This window comes from Aphelocoma coerulescens, chromosome 4, assembly GCF_041296385.1.
Source record: "Aphelocoma coerulescens isolate FSJ_1873_10779 chromosome 4, UR_Acoe_1.0, whole genome shotgun sequence".
Classification (NCBI taxonomy): Eukaryota; Metazoa; Chordata; class Aves; order Passeriformes; family Corvidae; genus Aphelocoma; species Aphelocoma coerulescens.
In genome coordinates this window covers 17,823,141-17,840,888 of record NC_091017.1, presented here as the reverse complement: position 1 = coordinate 17,840,888, position 17,748 = coordinate 17,823,141, and the positions used below count along the sequence as shown (strand labels likewise).

Genomic DNA, 17,748 nt, shown 5'->3' with positions numbered 1-17,748 from the left:
TTCCCAAAAGTATCCCCTGTGGAGCCACCTAGCGAGACCGCTGTACACACGCAGCACCACAAGAGTCACTTAAAGCTAGACAACTTGGTAAATCCACTGGCAGCAAAGAGACAAGAAGGGTTCTTGTATGGATATGGAGTTCCACCAGAAGGTTTATTCCACACAGGTGAAGAGGTCCAGGGACAAGAACCAAGAACATGCAAAGGTCCAGGATTAAATATAAGGTCGGTAGGGGCGGAGAGAGCACCAGGGCCAATGGCTTGAGGGCATCGGGGCGGTACACCGGTGGTGTCAAGGCACGGGAACCAATAGGGAAACATAAGGGGAGTGGTGAGGGAACAAGGGCCAATGGGAGAGTAAGGAAGGGAGAACTTTCTGGATCAGGGACATACAGGGTAGAAAGGGGCAGGGAGGCCAATGGGCCAATCAGGGGAACACAACTAGGATACATTTTCATAACAGAACAGGGTATCCTGGGAGAGGCCTTTTTGGTCACTCTAACCTGGGGTTTGTCTCTCCTCCTAAGGTACCTTCCTTCAAGGGGCTCCGATGTTCCCCAGTGCCACGGGCCCACTGGCCACCACATGAATGCATGAGAGATTTATGCTTTCACTCTCAATGCTCAGATTGTCTTCAGTGGTACATGGAGTTGTGCATTCATCATTGATTCCTTGCCCCAGTGTATGCTTCACCTTGTAAACTGCAGTATTCACTTATGGTGTATAAGATCGTGCTCATTTCAAACTGACCTAATAAGCCCTTAGCACCCTGGGCTGGAGGGAAGGAGGATTGTATTTAGTCACTTGAAAGTCTCAGTCCTCTGCTCAGGACCGAGTCTTTGGCAACTACAGAACTTAAAAATTGCAGCCAACCAAGCCTTTCCTTAAGCAAAAAGTAGCTGGGAATGAGGGTGTCTCAGCAAAGTCAAGTGCCAGATTGTATTCTACTTTTTATGTTTACTAATATGCTTGCTAGGGTTTCATTGCTGTATTGAAAAAAAACAGGAAGAGGCAATTAATGATTTCCGTTTCAGCTGTGCAATAATGAACTACATGAGAAATATTTTGGTATCATGAGTCATTGGTGGCCATGGAGAAAAACATATTCTTTAAGCCAATCTTTTAAATACATTTTTAATTGAAAGAAAAAAAAATAATATTTTACTGGCAAATGACTTGCTCTTCCAGGTTTATAATTTTAACGATGAATCAGTCTTGTAGAACATTATTTAACTTGCTTTTACAGGCACTAGTAGTATATGAAAAATGTTCGGCGGTTTTGCCTATCTAGTCTAGTAAATATCTTTTTTTCCTTTTGTTACAGAAAAGATAGTTGCTTTTGTAAGAAAAGATGGTTTTATCTGTTCCCTTTAAAATTATTTTACATCAGGCAGTTCATCATTAACAATTAAAAAACTTGTATTTAAGCAGTAGAAAACTCTCCCATAATGCCTGGTGTCATTTCTCACTAATGTGCAATCACAGCTCACTTCGTACCAACAAGGAAATATTGAAATCACTGCTCTAAGGTTTTGTGAAAAAACTTCAGCTCCCTTGTTTATAAAAACATTACACAAATATAAACCATAGTTATTTAAGATCTTTTTTCCTCTTCTTTCGTCAGATGCTATCTCATAGGTCTCAGCCAAAGCTCAAGGAGCAAATATCTTTTTCCAGGTTCTGGAGCTCTAGCAGCCCTGACAACCTTATGGCTCCTCACCAGCACAAGTACGGAGAATCTGCTCAGCCATGGAGCTGTCCCCTCTGTGTAGGTGGCTGAACCTGGGAAGCTGAGGTAAGGCTGTTTTCTCCACACCTAGCCAGACAGCTAACTTGCTGCTCTGCCCCGGCCTTTGTAGTAAAACCTTGGGATGCTCACAGTCACCAAAAACCTGTTGGTGTAGCTGTTGGTGAGTCTTTGGGGAGATGGACTTCTTATGTGCTATGTCCTTGCCTGAGTTGCGATTGCAGATCTGAGGCCTGGGCTCAAGTTGCATTTCAACAGGCAAACTTTCAGCTGTGAATATGCTTCCTAGTGGTTTCATTTCAGCTGTCCAATTATCCTTTAAGATAAGGCAGGAGGTATATTTTGTCTAGAGTGCTAAGTCTGTCTTTGAAAGGCTTAGCCTTTCTTCTTGAAAGGAAGGCTGTAATCAGCGGTTACCTTGCTTCATGTTTTGCTGTAAAGAGGAGGTTGCATCAAAGTTCTCTTCTTCTGTGAAAACTGAAATGAATCGAGGGGTGTCTTCTGAAATAAAGGACAAATGGTCGTTCGGTCACCAGTATAGTTTCAGTTTGTACCATGGCAGGGGCTATGTTTTTGTATTGGCCTCTACAGCACACAGCTGTAAAGAAATGTCTATGACTACATTAAGTACCATTGTATTAATTACATGCACAAAGATTACTTTGGGGTTTCTTAAAGAGGAGGTGAACAGAGCAAGGAAATCGGTGCTGCCAGAGAAAGAAAGAATGAACTAATCCAACTAAAACTGCAAGGGGAAGCCAGTTAGACTGAATTTAAATTTGCATGGTTGAATTTGGCAAAGATTCTAATGTTAATACTAATCCTGCTGTGAGAAGTTACAGAAGGGTCTTTTTCTATTCTTTTGTAATGATCTGGATTCGGCTGCACATTTTGCCTGAGTATCTGTGCCTCCCTGCACCTTCAGCTTATGGCACAGTATTTACACCACTTTACAGGATGTTTGATTTAGTATTGGCTCAGAAGGAAGACTGCCATTTCATGAGTTAACAGAAGTACCTTTTTCTTTAACACTGGGATCAATTTGCAGTAAGGAGGTTAGAACAGATAATTTTCTTAAATCCTGGACAGCTTTTCAGACTGTGATGAAATACCTATGGGGTGCACATTTTTATTCTTCTGACATCCTTGGGGAAAAGAAGAAGCAAAGAGAACACAGAATATGAGTTTAATTTGAAATAAAAAAAAACCCAAATCCACAAACACACTCCTCCCACCCCAAATTTGAAAGACAATATGGAAAAAAAAAAGGAGAAACAGAGCCTGATGTGGAAAATTACTGAACTACCCTCCTCAATAGCTCAGCAACAATGTTAAGTAAATTAATGATGAACAGATAAAGAATACAGAAGCCAAGAGAAATCTGTATGTTGGAGACCAGAAAGCACAAATACAGTGAGTCTGACCAAAATTCGTTTGGCTGTGCTTAATAGCGACAAAAAAAACCCCTTTTTAGCTGCATACATTAAATGACCATAGGAGAAACACAAGAGCACCGTATAGTATGGCAGGATGTAGATTAAGGAGACTGTAGATATGGTCCAGCTTCTAAGGGAGTATTATGCTTATTTTGGATGAGGTTAGAGGAACAGAAAATCAGAGGTGGTAGAAGAGCGCTCAGTACTAGAAGACCTGTGTTACCTCTATGCCAGAATATTGAGAGAAAGGGTGTATACAATTGACAAGGCAATATGAAGTCTTCCTCTCATATCTGGCATTTGGAGACTGTAGTCTGTGACTGGTGAAAAGCAAACTTGTTGAATAACCGAGTTGGGGGGAAAGGGGAACAAACAAGAGGTGACTTGAGCAATTTGGATTTCCAGACCTCACCAGTGGGCAAAGTCTTGAAAACAGTTATTGCAGGAAGACAACTCTAAAGCACATACATGCCTGTTTGTGGCCTTATCAGATTGGCAGTACAACTGGTGGGCTGTGTAAAAGAGCAGCAGTTTTGTTCTGAACTGCTGAGTGCACACTTTAATCTCACTCCTATTATTCTGGTCCACAAGGTTATCATAGACAGAGAACTGAACAACCCCCTCTCCTCTTCAGCATTGATGAAATGTGCAATTTTGCAAGCCTGTTCATCGAGGTCACTGAAAAAACTATTCGAGTTGGGAGAACAGAAAGGGGCATAAACTGAACGATCAGTTAAGCAGTAGTAGAATGGGGTTTTTTTTGTTTCTGCTGTTATTAAAATAATAGTGGGGATATGCTACCTAGGTGTAAGCAAACAGAGAGCCTTAGAAAGCTTGTTAATGAAGAGATTATAGTGATCCACACTAACTCTGGTGAATAAAGACCTGGTTAAACAGAAAGACCTCACAAGGCTATTTTGAAATGGGACTTCTTGTCTCTTTCTGCCGTGGTTTCATCCCACGCTGATAGGGACACTAAATGGCCTATTTTCTTAGCCCTGAACTGTTCAGTTCTCTGTGTATCATAATCTTCTGGACCGGAATAACAGCAGTGAGACTAAATCATGCAGTCAGCAATTCAGAAGAAAACTTTTGCTATTTTACAGTCCGTCATTTTCCCTGCCCGTATGGGGACACTGTGAAAAATTCTTTGCAGGACAGTGCAAGGCATTGGGAACAGCTCAGTCAATGGATTCTGTGCATTTACATTTACTGTGAGTAAATCTGTGTACTTTAAGATGAGCAGAAAGGAGATGGCAAGATGGAGATATTAAAAAAAAAAAAAAAAGGAGCGAAACAAGCCCCACCCCACAATAAACAAACATTCCATGCAGGAAACTTTAAAGAGGAGGTTTAATGAGGCTGGAAATAACCGTGATTTAATAAGCACAAGTGGATATTTAAGCTTTTCTTCTCCCTTCCGGGTGAATGAAACGAAGTGGGAGGACTAGTAAAGATTTCAGGAGAGAAACGACGATTTGAAACATCATTCACTGTAAGTCTACAGCAGGGAGACTATGGCTCCATGGCCATGGAAGTCTGCGTGCTCATGGAATGGCCAGCCCTGAGCCTTGAAGCCCTCACCCCGCGCTCTGAGGCGGATGGCGGGGACACCCCCCCGCCTGCCCCGCCGCTGCTTTCCCCGCCGGGCAGCGGGTTCCGGCTCAGCCTGAGGGCGTCACTTCCCGGGGCGGAGCGGGGTGGCTCCGGTAGGTGCCGGGAATGGTGGGCAGCGACCGGGAATGGTGGGGAGCGGCGGCTTTTCCCGTGCCTTCCTCCCCTCAGCGGCCGCCCCGGGCTGAGGCGGCGGAGCGGGAGCGGGGCTGGGGCAGCCCGGGCGCCTCGGGGAGGCCTCAGCTCCTCCAGTTTATTTCTAAATGCTATTGTGTCTGAAATCTCGCCTTAACACACCTTTTTTTCCTCTTTCTATGAAAATAAGTGCAAGTATAACCTCATCCCGAATAATTGCTTAAAAAAGCCCGTCAAACTAGAAAATACCGCCATTTCCGTAAGCATAAGGATTGATTGTTCCTCGATTTGTAGTGTGCTGCATGTGCGCTGAGAGGCTTATTTAAAAGTACTTTTTTTTTACCTGCCTATGTATAAAAATAATATTTTGATTTATGAAGTATGATAATAAAGTGGTACTGTGCTATTGATTATATAGCTTGTTTTTACTGCATCTGTTCAACGGGAAAAGGGAACTAATTTTTTTGTTCAAGGCAGCAGGTACAGATAAAATAAAAGCTGATGATCATGGGTGTGCATAAATTTCATTTGAGTCCTCACAAGTGCTTTGAAGAAAGTAAAAATGTTTTGCTTTCTTTTTAGGGTGTCTGCCAACAGAAGTGAACTGACAACTCTGGTAGTTTTTAATTCCAAAAAAGATGAAGATTCCCACTTTGCTGCTGAGATTCCCTCATTGTTACTTCTCTAGAAGAACTTACTTCACGAACTTTCACTTTGCGTCCCGAGCAGATTTCCTGGGCATTGAATCTCTTGGGCCAGCGCACTGCTGTCGTACAAAATGGATTTGTTCATCAAATGGTTTGAGGAGAGAGCTGTGCCAGCAAGCAGCCCCTGAGCAGCAAGTAGAGGGACTTTCTGACTGGGAACAGAGACTCGTAGACAGACTTTACCGTGGACTAATCCAGGGTCATAGAGCTTGTTTAGCCGAAGCCATTACACTTATAGAATCAACTCAGAGTAGGAAGAAGAAAATAGCCCAGGTGCTCCTTCAGAAGGTATTATCCTACCACAGGGAACAAGAAAAGTTAAATCAAGGAAAGCCACTTGCCTTTAGAGTGGGTTAGTCCTTTTATGTCTTGTCTAGTAGTTGCTTACATGTGATTACAGTCCTCACCTTTTATCATCGCTGCTGTTTGTGGTCTGTAGTCTTGGATTGTTATTCTTTCGTGGTTTATAACCAACCTAGATTACTTCTGTTGTCCAGTGGAATTATGGCTTGAGATGAAAAATGATTTGAAAATGCTTTAGAAATTAGTGTTACTTCCTGGGGGTCTGTCACTCGGAGTGTTTTTGGTAACTATTATAAGCTGAAACATTAGTTAGTTTGCAGACTGATGCAGATGTTATCTATACTTAGGGAAAGATGTAGTCAAGCAGATGTGGTCTTTTCCTGAAGCAGGTGTTTTCTTGAATACTTCCTGAATCCCTTTTTTAGTCTGCAGAAGGAAAAGCATGCACCTTCCTGTTTTATGGCCCTCCTTTAAAGCAGTGTACTTTTCAGCTGAAGGAGACTTGAACCTGCTTCTCTTGGAAGCTGTAAAATATTTTTCCCTTACAAAGAGATGGACTGCTAACGTGTCATGCCCAGCTGTCATCTCTGCTGTCTGTACAAAAGTAGTAAGGACAAGAACTGGGGCATGAGAGTGAGAAAAGTTTGGTGCTAACTTAATTTGGGAGCTTTGACATGCAAATAAGTGGCCTCATTTTTTTGAAAAAACAGCTCTTCAAGGTAAGGGCTTGCTTTTGCTTTCAGAGTGTTTCTTTTATAGTAAATCTGAAAGATCCAGTTCTAGTATATAACATTTTGAAAGTTCTGAAGGATAAGTCTTATGGCATAAATAATTTTATTTGGAGGGAAGGAAATAGATGTGGATAAACCCAATGTTATATTGGTGTGAATAGGATGAGGAGTGATGAAGTGCTGCTATGTTGGGTGAATCAAACTACGGTTTTATAGTTTTGGCATAGTTTTTATTTGCTTTTGTTGTGATGCTGTGTTAAAAGTATGAATTGTTATCAACTTAGATGTTGTTGGTATTCATGAGATATATTACTTATTTGATTAAAAAAATACTTTTTTCTTCCTAATATGATCATTTAGGGTTGTCTGGTCCTCCTGGTGCTGGAAAATCAACCTTCATAGAATGCTTTGGGAAAATGCTTACAGAAAGAAAACACAAAGTGTCTGTGTTGGCTGTAGACCCTTCCTCTAGTACAAGTGGTGGTGAGTGTGAATTAAAGTTTGAGTCAGGTTTCTAATACCTTGTCAACTACAGAAGTATCTCTTTGGGCCAAGTGGAGGAAAATTTGGTGCCTATAACAGTAAAATATAAAAAATAAATCAAGTTTTCATATTTTTTTCTTATGTGATACGAAATTGGGAAACAGGTGTCAGTGTTGTAATTCTTCCAGATTTCCTCTTTTCCAGGGTTCAAATGTTGCCTTACAGTTTTATTTTTCTGAATTTGAATTTCTTCGAAGTTGTGCAGGATTACTGATTACAGGCTGTAATCTGTAACTCTCCAGTAAAAAATTATAGGGAAATTACAAGCTGACTATGCCTGATTCGTGGTTTCTCTGACACTAATAATGCAATCTTGATTTTGATCTTTTCATAATGGGTAGCTGCCAGGCAGCATCATTAATTTTTCCACCTTCTGTGCTGTTAGAGGTGTGTAACTATTTATAAAGAAAACAACTAGAGCATTGCAATGGCATGGAGCTAAGACAGATTATGTTCTTGAATGCATGCCTTCAGGATGCCTCAGTAGAATAGCAAAATGTGACAGCAAGGCTGCACCAGTTGGAAGAATTGAGCATCCCTTATCTTTCAGGGTGTGCATCGAGTGCACAGATCTCACTGAATCTGATTTACGGTTTGTTTGAGTAGAAGGAAGGCAGGACATGTGTCAGCTCTCTTAAAACAAAAAATCCACCATCAGGGAGTGTCAGAATCATAATGCAGAGATTCGTCCCTTTGGACAGGAACAGACAAGATTCAGCTGTGTGGCCCGATGTGTATAGGCCTCAAAAAGCCATTCAGGAATTCTGGAATTCTTTCTGACCTAGCACAAATTCTTCATGTTTGTTAGCAGTAAGGTCTGCTTGTCAGGCCTTTCCAGCTTCTGAGAAGTGGAAGAACCAGGCAGTAACTTCTAGTCTTCAGCTAAGCCTTGAGGAACTATTACTGGGATATTCATTTGACTGACATTGCCCAAGAGATCTGTCTTTTTTCACTCTTTTATTGGTGGGGCGGGGGGAGAAGGGGAAGTTTGGCTGTGTTGCACTTCTGAAATAATTTAACGTTAAACATTCAAGGTTCTCTACTGGGGGACAAAACACGGATGACTGAGTTGTCAAGAGACATGAATGCATACATCAGGCCATCTCCAACCAGTGGGACCCTGGGAGGTGTCACAAGGACCACAAATGAAGCCATTCTGCTGTGTGAAGGAGGAGGCTATGATGTTGTTCTTGTGGAAACAGTAGGTATGTGCTTAAGGTTTTCTTTTAATTGTCCTGCTGTGACATGAAAATAAGGTGTGCTAATAATTGCATACTTTCTGCCTTGATTTTGCCCATGTTTTCATACGTGGTCACTGGTTGAACATGAATGCTTGTTCTGTCTGTTTTCTAGTCCTGTATGTCTTTTACAAAACTAATGTGTTTCCAGTTGTCTTTGTTTTGTTAATGGGATTTGTTGATGGGGCAGTGCTGGGACCTGTTGTAATTACTGTCATTAATGTGACTGAAAGTTTGTAGTAAATTGTAAACTCTGAATTTAATTTTTTAGGTGTGGGCCAGTCAGAATTTGCTGTGGCTGATATGGTTGATATGTTTATATTACTGCTACCACCTGCGGGTGGAGATGAATTACAGGTATTTTTTGGTTTCTCTTATTGGTTACTACCTGGGACTAGAAAGAGAAATTTAAATTCAACGTGTAGTATCTGTGCAGAAAGTCCATATCAATAGTATTTTGTCCATTATACTGTTGTTATTAAGTATTTTCAGTGTAATCTACTTAGTGCAGAGTTAAGCTCCCCTTTCTTTTGGTTTTTAAAGTATTAGGATGTAAACTTTTGATACTCTGTGGCTTAACTTTGTCATGTTTACTAGTTGCATATATTTTTGGGGAGAAAACTAGAAACTAACAAAGCCCTTTGACCTGCTTTTTGTGATGAATCAGTGTATCACACCCCCTCTGGGTACTCCTGTTTTCTTTCCCTGTTGCATTTAGGGCATCAAACGGGGCATCATTGAGATGGCAGATCTCGTTGCCATCAATAAGGCTGATGGTGATTTAGTTGTGCCTGCCCGGAGAATCCAGGCTGAGTACATCAGTGCTATGAAGCTGCTTCGCAAGCGTTCAAAGGTTTGGAGGCCAAAGGTTTGTGCACTTCACTGTGCTTTGTGGGGCTCTTTGGGTCTGATTTGGTTTTGTTTGGGTTTTGGTGGTGTGTTTGGGTTTTTTTGTATTTTTTCCTCCCAGAAAAAGTGCTGAATGAGTTAGGATTGGTTTCTTCTCATCTGGCTGTCCTAGTCTCCCTGGGCTCTTTTATACAAATTGCAGTTGGTTGTTCAGTCTCACAGTGTGCTGGAGAGGTGATTGCTGCTGTCTGTGCTTCACCTCTGATCTCAAGGTGAGCCACATGAAACACTGCAAAGCCAGTCCTCCTCCCCAGGATGTCTGCCCTGGGCTAAAATCTCTGCACTAGCAGAACTATTACTGACATCAGGAGTTTACTTTTTGTAAACTATGCATATCTAAAAATGTCTCTTAATCTACTTCTCCCTCCATTATAACTCTGAAGCCTGTGATTATCTTTGTTCTTTCACTAGCTCATGTGTGTCCTTTAGTGCTTTAATTTTTTTGTTTGTTTGTTTGTTTCTCACATAATGAAATTGTCTAGATAATTGGAATTTTCATTCTCTGGGTCTTCAGTTTTAGTGCTGTATTTTATTTACTAAAAGGTTATGGTGGATTTTTAAGGAGAAGATTCAGTACTAATTTTTAATATGGGTATATAGAATAAGCAAACACACACACTCTCACTTCCTTTATAAATAAACTTCTGTCTGTAAAGGAGGTTTGTTTTACCCTGGTATTGAAATTGACCCATGAAGTTGAGTTTAAATCAGCTGGCCTTTCTTTTCTAGGTGTGGAAAGAGAGAGAAGCTTTTTTAAAAAAACAGGCTGTTCAATTTGAAAGACTGTGCTGGATGTCTGAAATATTATTGGCAAAATTAATTCCTGTTCTGGAAAGCAAAGGCAAAGAAATAGTCAAAATACCTCATTTCTGGCATATTTTAAGTGCAAAAGAATAGCTACCAAAATATGCACTTAACTTTACATTTAAGTAAAAGAGCAATAATACACCTTTTAGCTGAAGGACTTACTAAAAAGGATTCTCATTATACAAGCCACTGCTCAAGGCCTATTTATCCCAAATACTATGGATCTTGGGGTCTACTTTTAGTTCGTAGAATCCTACAGTTTTTGGAGGGGAAAAGAAAAAAGGCACAGAAATGCTTAGAGCCTCATGAAGTGAGTATTGAAGGAAGTTTCCCTCACACATTTCTTAATTCCCCTGCCGTCTACCTGATCCAGTAATTGAAACCTCAAGGCCAGCAGCTAACTTGGCTTTAACAATTCCTCTGGATCCGACAGGTACTGCGCATCTCTGCCAAAACGGGGGAAGGGATCTCGGATATGTGGGATAAAATGACGGAGTTCCGTGACCTCATGCTCACAAGTGGCGAGCTGGTTGCCAAACGACGCAAACAGCAGAAAGTGTGGATGTGGAACCTTATCCAAGAAAACATGCTGGAGCATTTCCGGAGTCACTTGGCAGTCAAGGATAAGATCCCACTTCTGGAAGAAAAAGTTCTTAGTGGAGTCTTGTCTCCTGGACTGGCAGCTGACCTGCTGCTGAAGGCATTCAAAGATGGTCTCTAAGCATTGTTTTCTACTCTGTTCTTGCTAAGTGCTTTATGTAAATGTGAACATTAAATACACGTTTTCTATGTGTGGATTCAAATGTTTTACTGCAGCAGACATGAATAGAATACCAATCCAGTGCTCTGCAAAAGAATTCTGTTGGATTCTGGATATGCAGCGATCATGACAAATCCAAACACTCACTCTCAGATTACTACACACTATAATGGAAAAAAAATTAATTTCCAAATCTTCAATTTGTACATGCCATAGATCTGTTGATGAAAACTGGATGCCCATGTAAAATGGTAGGTTTTGGGAGGGCGGGAGAGTGAGGTTTGTGGTGGTGCAAGGTTTGATTCTGGTTCTGGGGTCATCTCAGTGCAGTTGACACTGCAGCTTTCCATTCTAATATAGCAGCAGCTGTTGCCATAATGGATTGCATTTTCTTCCCTCACCTTGAGTGACAGCAAGAACATTGGACTGCCTGACAGCACCAGACCACAGCCTTAGTTTTAAATAAATTGTATGCATATAAATAGAACGTAGTGGTGTTTGGTCCCTCTTTGGAAGCTGTAGTTAGTTATTATACACTGTACAGTAGGAGAAGGGAATTTTAACCATCCCAGTTTCAAAATAGACGCTTTATTAAAAAGCAAAATTTAGTTAAGACTTTTTTTTACATGCAGACATCAGATGGAACAAATGTTACCCATAATGTTTTAATAGCAAATGTCTTTATACTAGAATAATTTATCTCTAAAAATAATGTTTTATGGTTTTCTGATCTGACTTAGTTTTTTGGATTCAAACAAAATGGCCACTTGTGTTCGGTATTTTTTCTTTATCTCTTGCAGAAGACAGGACTGCTTCCAACCAAAAGCACTTTTATTTTTTAATTTTCCCTTGAGAAAAATCTGGGCGAAACATTTTCCTGATCCGTGATCTAGGAATCAGAGCTCATCTGGTACCCGCTAAATGTGAAGGATAAAGTGGAAAAGTGCTGATTTTTGGAGACGTGACAGTAAAGCCAGTAACACAGGACAATTTGGTGAGCCAGTTGGCGTTTAGGTGAATTAATTTTTAAAGAAATATAATGGCAGTGATGAGTTTCACAGTTTGGATTTTCTGGATGTGTACATGGAAGGTATGGTGCCTTTAGCTCAGTTTTACTTGTTTGGGCTCTGGCAACCCAATTCTAGTATAGCAGTGAATTGGGTTACTTAAATCCTCTTTTTACCTTCATGGTGTTTGTTTTCATTCGGACTTCTTTCCCCTCAATGTATTTTTGTTTCTTCTTTCCCCTTGTCCCAGTTATTATATTTTGTTCCCAACTTTTTCCTGCTAGACACTGTTTGCAGTGAAATACTACAGAAGGGCATTGTGGTGTTTTGGGGGCCATACAGCTGAGGCATTTCTTAGTTAAGACATTTTGCACTGGGGTAGCTGGTATTAGTGGTTTCCACCACATAAATTGTCAGAACTTCTCTGAGCTCTGACTGCTTATTCTTGTTTCTTAATCAGTACTTTGGGATTGCTGCAATCAATCAACAAAGAAGCAGCTATAGGAATGTGTGGAGTGGAATGTGTGGAGAAGCACAGTGACTGTTATGACCATGCTGAGCTGTGAGAGAAATGCAGTGCTTACAGTTTCTTTTTTCTTTAAACAGCCTCTGTTGAATATGACAGAGAGTGCCCCAAACCAAAAGCAATGTCTTGTGTCCTTGTGTCCTTTCATCTTTAAATATTGACTGTATTTTATGGTACCTTGTAGAAGAAATGACAGTCAGCTGGGAAATTAATTAATGAGAGCAGCAGCATTTTAACCAGTGAGTTCTCAACTTTTTGATAGTCCATTTGTTTCAGGTGGCAGTTTTTGAGATGACCTCATTTGTGTTTATCTGTTAGATCAAACCCTTATTATGGTCATTACTTTGTCTTCTGTCAGGGACCACTGTTTTCCTTGTCTGTTATACACAAGCTGCCAAGCAAGTAAAACTAAAACCTGCAGCTTTGTTTAAATGAGAACTGCTCAAGCAGAATATGCTTCTTCAGTATTTGTTTTCTGGATGCAGATCTACTGATCCACTCAAGCCATGGGCTATCATTATTTTCTCATTTTGTTGCTTCTTTTACAGTATTGTTAATTTACAAATGAACTCTTAGCAGAAGTGCAATGGCTTAAGCAGGTTCTTTGAACTGCATTTTCCTCTTAAAGCAGAGCAGATGAAAATCAGCTTTGCCTTCTTTATGTGTTCAGTTGTGCCTCATGCTTCAGTAGATGGAGAATTCCCTTCTATTGAAAAGGGTCTTTGGAAACAAAATGGTAAATGAGGGTCCCTGCTTTGTTTTTCAGTGATTCCCTACCAAACTGAAAAGCTGTACTGTGCAAACTGTGAACTGAGCCTTCCATGTGAGAATCACATAGTTTTTTTAATAGCCTGTAAAATTTTGCTGTGATGTGTTTTGGAATCAACTGGTGTTCAATTAATTGTGCAGTTTTGTTCATGCTCTCATGGGCTGGCAGATGCATTGTCCTCAGAAGGACTGCAGAGCTTCAGCTGGTAGGCTACGTAAACAATCCAGTATGTCTCAAGATAAGGAGGAACATTTCCAGCTTTTCATTTTTAGCTCTGTGGGATTAAGTTGGCTAAAATGCATTAAAATATTGTTATACAAGTAAACAGGCTTCCAAAAAAAGAGAGTAAACAAATCTGTTGAGTAGGATGTTGACATATTCTTAGTTTCTGGAGTTGTCAAGCTGCTCTCATGTTAACACTTAAACCCAGAACTATTGCAGAATAGTATGGGAAAATAATATAACTTCATGAGAATACAATAGCAAGATGAAGTTTGGAGCTGGAGGTATGATAAACTGTTAGACAAATGAGTATGGGAGGTAAAGAATAAACTTTTCAAATACACAAACTTGTTTCCTACAAAGTCTTGCAGTTGTCTGTAAGTGTGAAACTTTCCCTAGGTCCCTGTGTAATGGATGTTGCTGGTGTTTCACAGCTGGAAAAAACAAGTGTGGTGAGATCAAGTGATTTATCCAGGACTCTGAAACAGGTCAGAGAGTGTAAGGGTTACAGTTCAGTAATCTTTACTCTGAGCCCCGTGTATATTTACAGCCACGTTACTTAAGGTTGAAAAAATGCTCTTAGCAAGTTCATGCTCTTAGTGTGACTTATTCCCTTTATATCTAATCTCTTTGTTTTCAGTGACAGGACCCAGTGACCCCTTCTTGACTACTGCTCTGTTGTAATGTCCTGCTTTAAGTAATAAAAAACTTCTCTTTGATATCTAATCTGCCCTCGCCTTCTGTAAATGCATTACTTCCTGTTGTGCATGCTGCTTCAAGCCTTTATGTTCTCCTCGCATGTGTTGCTTTTTTGTGAAATCTGCAACGTGTTGGCTATTTGAGATTTTTGGGAATGGGAGTTGAGTAAAGCTAAAGAATACCAAGGAACTTTTTTTTTTTTTTTTTAAACTGTGTGCAGTTCCCTTCCTGAAGTTTTCTTTCTTAATATGGCAAGATTCAATTACTGACTTGCTCTGTATTGGTGTAAACACACTTATTTCCCCTTTATTTTCCTTTCTCAGAGCGCTCTATTGCTCCCTCTTGGATGCACAGTCAATAAGTAACATACTCCATGAGTTAAAATGAGAAAAACACTTTCAAGAGCTTAGTGCTTCTGTAACTATTCCTGCTGGACTATTCTAAAACATTTATAATTTGACGAATGATTAAAGGGAAGTTGATAAGGAGTGTATTTAAGGAAAAATTAGTATGTTCCCCTGAAGCTTAAGCTTTGGAGAGTCATCAGTGCACAGACTGACTAGTGACAGGATTCCTTTTCCAAAAACCAGTTCAGCTACTCCACAGTCATTCTCCACGCTCCACACATTCCTTTCAGTTTATTTAAAAGTAACCCACCCACCCCATAATGAAACATTAACAGCATTTTAAAATTGAGAATAACAATTTCAAAAGTAAAAACTCATAAGCAATTAGAGTACATACTTAGAATGGAAGGATGACAGGCATACTCTGTTCCCTCCTGTCATACTGAAGTTTGGTTTAGATGGTGAACAAGGAAGGAAAAGAGGAGCTGACATTCATGAACAGTGTATGGAGAAGGTACATTATGGAGCAGCAAGAAGAATGCCTATTTTTTTTCTACTCTTTCCTCCCATAGGACCATAAGAATTATCTTGGATAATTTACTGTGAAGCCACAGAAACTGTGTGACCCACAGTGTTTGCCATGTGAGGCTTACAAAAATTGTAAATTCAATTCCCTTTCCTATCTTTTGGATTTGTATGTTGCATGGGACCATGTGACACTTGTCCTTTGGCGCTAGGTGGGTTTGTTTGTAATTGTGCTCTAAATGGGGAATAGTTAGAAGTTCTTGTATTTTGAGTAAATGATTGTTTACTTGTAACAAGTTAAAAGCTTCACCTTTCAGAATGCATGGTAAGATTCCTGTATTTTTCCTTAAAATATTATGGCAAAGTGAGTTCCTGCTCTGTGTTGCTTATTATGTCTCCATTTCCTCTTACAGCTCTTCCACTGGTAGAGTAGCCTATAAAAGCTTTAATAATGCACCTTTTAACATGACTCAAATATTCATGAAGTTAATCAGGGACTGACAACACTTTTGCTTTGTTTCTTCAATTGAAACTGACTACTACAACCTAAAGATTACAAACGTATGAGAACCCAAAGGCTATTTTACAGCTTCAGAGGCCTGGGCTGACCTGCCCTGTGCAGGCTGCAATGGCTGGGGATGCGGAATGTATGTCTAATGAGAAGATACTGCACGGGCTGTGTGGCTCAGAGCAGTACACACTCACGCTGCTAAAGGTTTTCTCCTGGCCCTGAATCTGTGATCCTGTTTGTAGTTTTCTAATTGCAACCAGCAGAAGACAAGAGGAATGTTGGTTTTTATGACGTGTTGCTTAGCAGCGTTGATCAACAAAAGTCCAGCCTTTTCTTTTCCTGTAACCTCGGTGAACCCGGGCTCGGACAGAGCTCACCAGCGGAGAACAAGGGTTTCTGAAGTCATGTCAAACTCCTGTGCTGTACCTTGTTAGCAGCGTCTGAGGGAAACCATCTCTTCTTGACCTCTGGGTTACCTTTGCCCTTTACTCCTCTTTATCTCTCTCATCAAATCTTAGAAGAAAGCAGGCACCGTCCTAGGAAGATGTGGAGGATGGGAAATACAGGGACAAGTCAACTATGCTAAGATGTATCCTGCCTCTTTTCAGGAAAAAGAGCTGAGCTGGTTCCCGGACTGTGATGTCAGATCCTCCTCTCATGGAAGGAAAAACAGACTTCAGCCATCACAGTAAGGTCTATTCTTATTTAGAGAAGCTTTCCTAGTATTTTGAAGTAGGCAAAATAGTCCACAGAGGAAAGGGAAATTGGGGCACTAAGAATTTCCTGGTTTACGTATTTTAGAAGGGATTTCACAAACTGAACTAGAAGGGGTATTGAACATGTTTGAAAATGATTAAAGATGTTTGAAAATGATTAAGGATCTTCACTGAATGTGTGCCTTTATCTGATTAAATCTGGCAAAGCCTGTAAAATAAGTGCAAGGAATAAGTTGCTTGTTTCACCTTAACTCTAAACTGTAAATTGTTAGTGTGACTGGACAAAGGCTCTTTAGTGACACCAGAAGCTGCAGCAATTAATGTGCCTTATGACATCCGAAGCTTAGACTAGGAGCTTTTACTGTTGCTCAGATGCTTGTCTTTTAGTCCTAGATCTGAGTAAGAAACAGCTGATTATTTGTATAGTTCTTCTGCCAGAAATGTTGTTATCCTGAGTCACCTGTACATTTGTGGACATTAGGTGGAAAATAATGCCTTTTCAGTGTGCTGGTTTTCTCCTTTCCCCCGTGTCACCTCCACCACTGACTCCTTCCCTCTATTCACTGGTAGCTTTTCAGAGCACTACAGGTCAATGTACTGAAAGGTCAGCATGTGTTTCACAAGCCTGTTATGCTCTGGTGTCCCTTCTCTTTTGAAGTTTAAAGAGAAACTCTGCTGTTCAGCTATCCCAATCTTGTAAAATTCATGTAGAGGATTAATATTGCTGTAATTGCTTAATTGTCATCAGATAGATCAGATATTCATTCCAGAACAGGCAGCTGCATAGGAAACTGGCTTCTGCCCTACATGCCATGTCAAAAGCATAGCAAGTGCATGGCATCTGGCAGAGCTCAATCAAGTAAAATAATCAGCAAATGGGAATGTGAATTATTTTGCAGATATTGTTCTTTTTTTTTAGATTGCATGAATCTTAACGAAATGATCTACCTGGAAATCCTGACTGCTATCTGAGTCTGAGAGGAATGACTTTTTGTGCCCTTGTTTGCTGAATAGAGCAAATTATGTTCACCCAAACAGATTTCTTTATTTTGAGCTGTCAGTATGATTTGTCTGTCTTCACTGAACAGCAGCTGCTAATACTTGATATCTGCAGGACTCAAAACAAGTGGCTGAAGCCGTGTTCTTAACTTGTGATTTACAGGAGAAGTTGAGAACTCTGAACAAGATCAATAAGCTTTCAAAAACAGTTTCAGTGAAAATAAAAAAACCTTTTTTGTTGAGTGCTATGATACAGCACTTACAACCTGACTGGTTCTTTCTGCATGCAGTGGCAATAGAAACGGATTAGATTTGAAAATTAATGTCTCAGACTTAAATTCAAATATTGTTATCCTTCACTTTTCCTTTTCACTATGCATTAGAATGTGACATTCTTAGAAATGAAAAAGTCTTTAATGTGGGACTCTTTAGTACTGTCATTTCCACACCTGCAACAATGGAGCAGACCATGGCCACTGTACAGTGCCAGTACAACTA

General features: G+C 40.3%; 1 protein-coding gene across 2 annotated transcripts; it reads left to right on the top strand.

Moving 5' to 3' along the window:
* The first annotated feature begins 4,905 nt into the window (after positions 1 to 4,905).
* MMAA (metabolism of cobalamin associated A) lies at positions 4,906 to 14,172 on the top strand. 2 transcript variants are annotated; one of them, XR_011150491.1, is made up of 8 exons: positions 4,906 to 5,190; positions 5,514 to 5,990; positions 7,033 to 7,155; positions 8,250 to 8,420; positions 8,725 to 8,810; positions 9,172 to 9,321; positions 10,603 to 11,180; positions 11,730 to 14,172. XR_011150491.1 is itself a non-coding variant. In XM_069012874.1 (7 exons), the coding sequence occupies exons 2-7, from the start codon at positions 5,570 to 5,572 to the stop codon at positions 10,888 to 10,890; spliced, it is 1,239 nt and encodes a 412-aa protein (XP_068868975.1). In that variant the 5' UTR covers positions 4,906 to 5,190; positions 5,514 to 5,569; the 3' UTR covers positions 10,891 to 14,172. The 2 variants fall into 2 exon arrangements, 1 of the variants encoding a protein (XP_068868975.1); XM_069012874.1 differs by having other exon boundaries at positions 10,603 to 14,172.
* The last annotated feature ends 3,576 nt before the right edge of the window (positions 14,173 to 17,748 follow it).

Coding starts and splice junctions, on each gene's coding strand:
- MMAA (XM_069012874.1), top strand. CDS start 5,570: ATGAAGATTCCCACTTTGCTGCTGAGATTCCCTCATTGTTACTTCTCT. Junction 8,421..8,724: donor TGTTCTTGTGGAAACAGTAG/GTATGTGCTTAA, acceptor TTAATTTTTTAG/GTGTGGGCCAGTCAGAATTT. Junction 9,322..10,602: donor CAAAGGTTTGGAGGCCAAAG/GTTTGTGCACTT, acceptor TGGATCCGACAG/GTACTGCGCATCTCTGCCAA.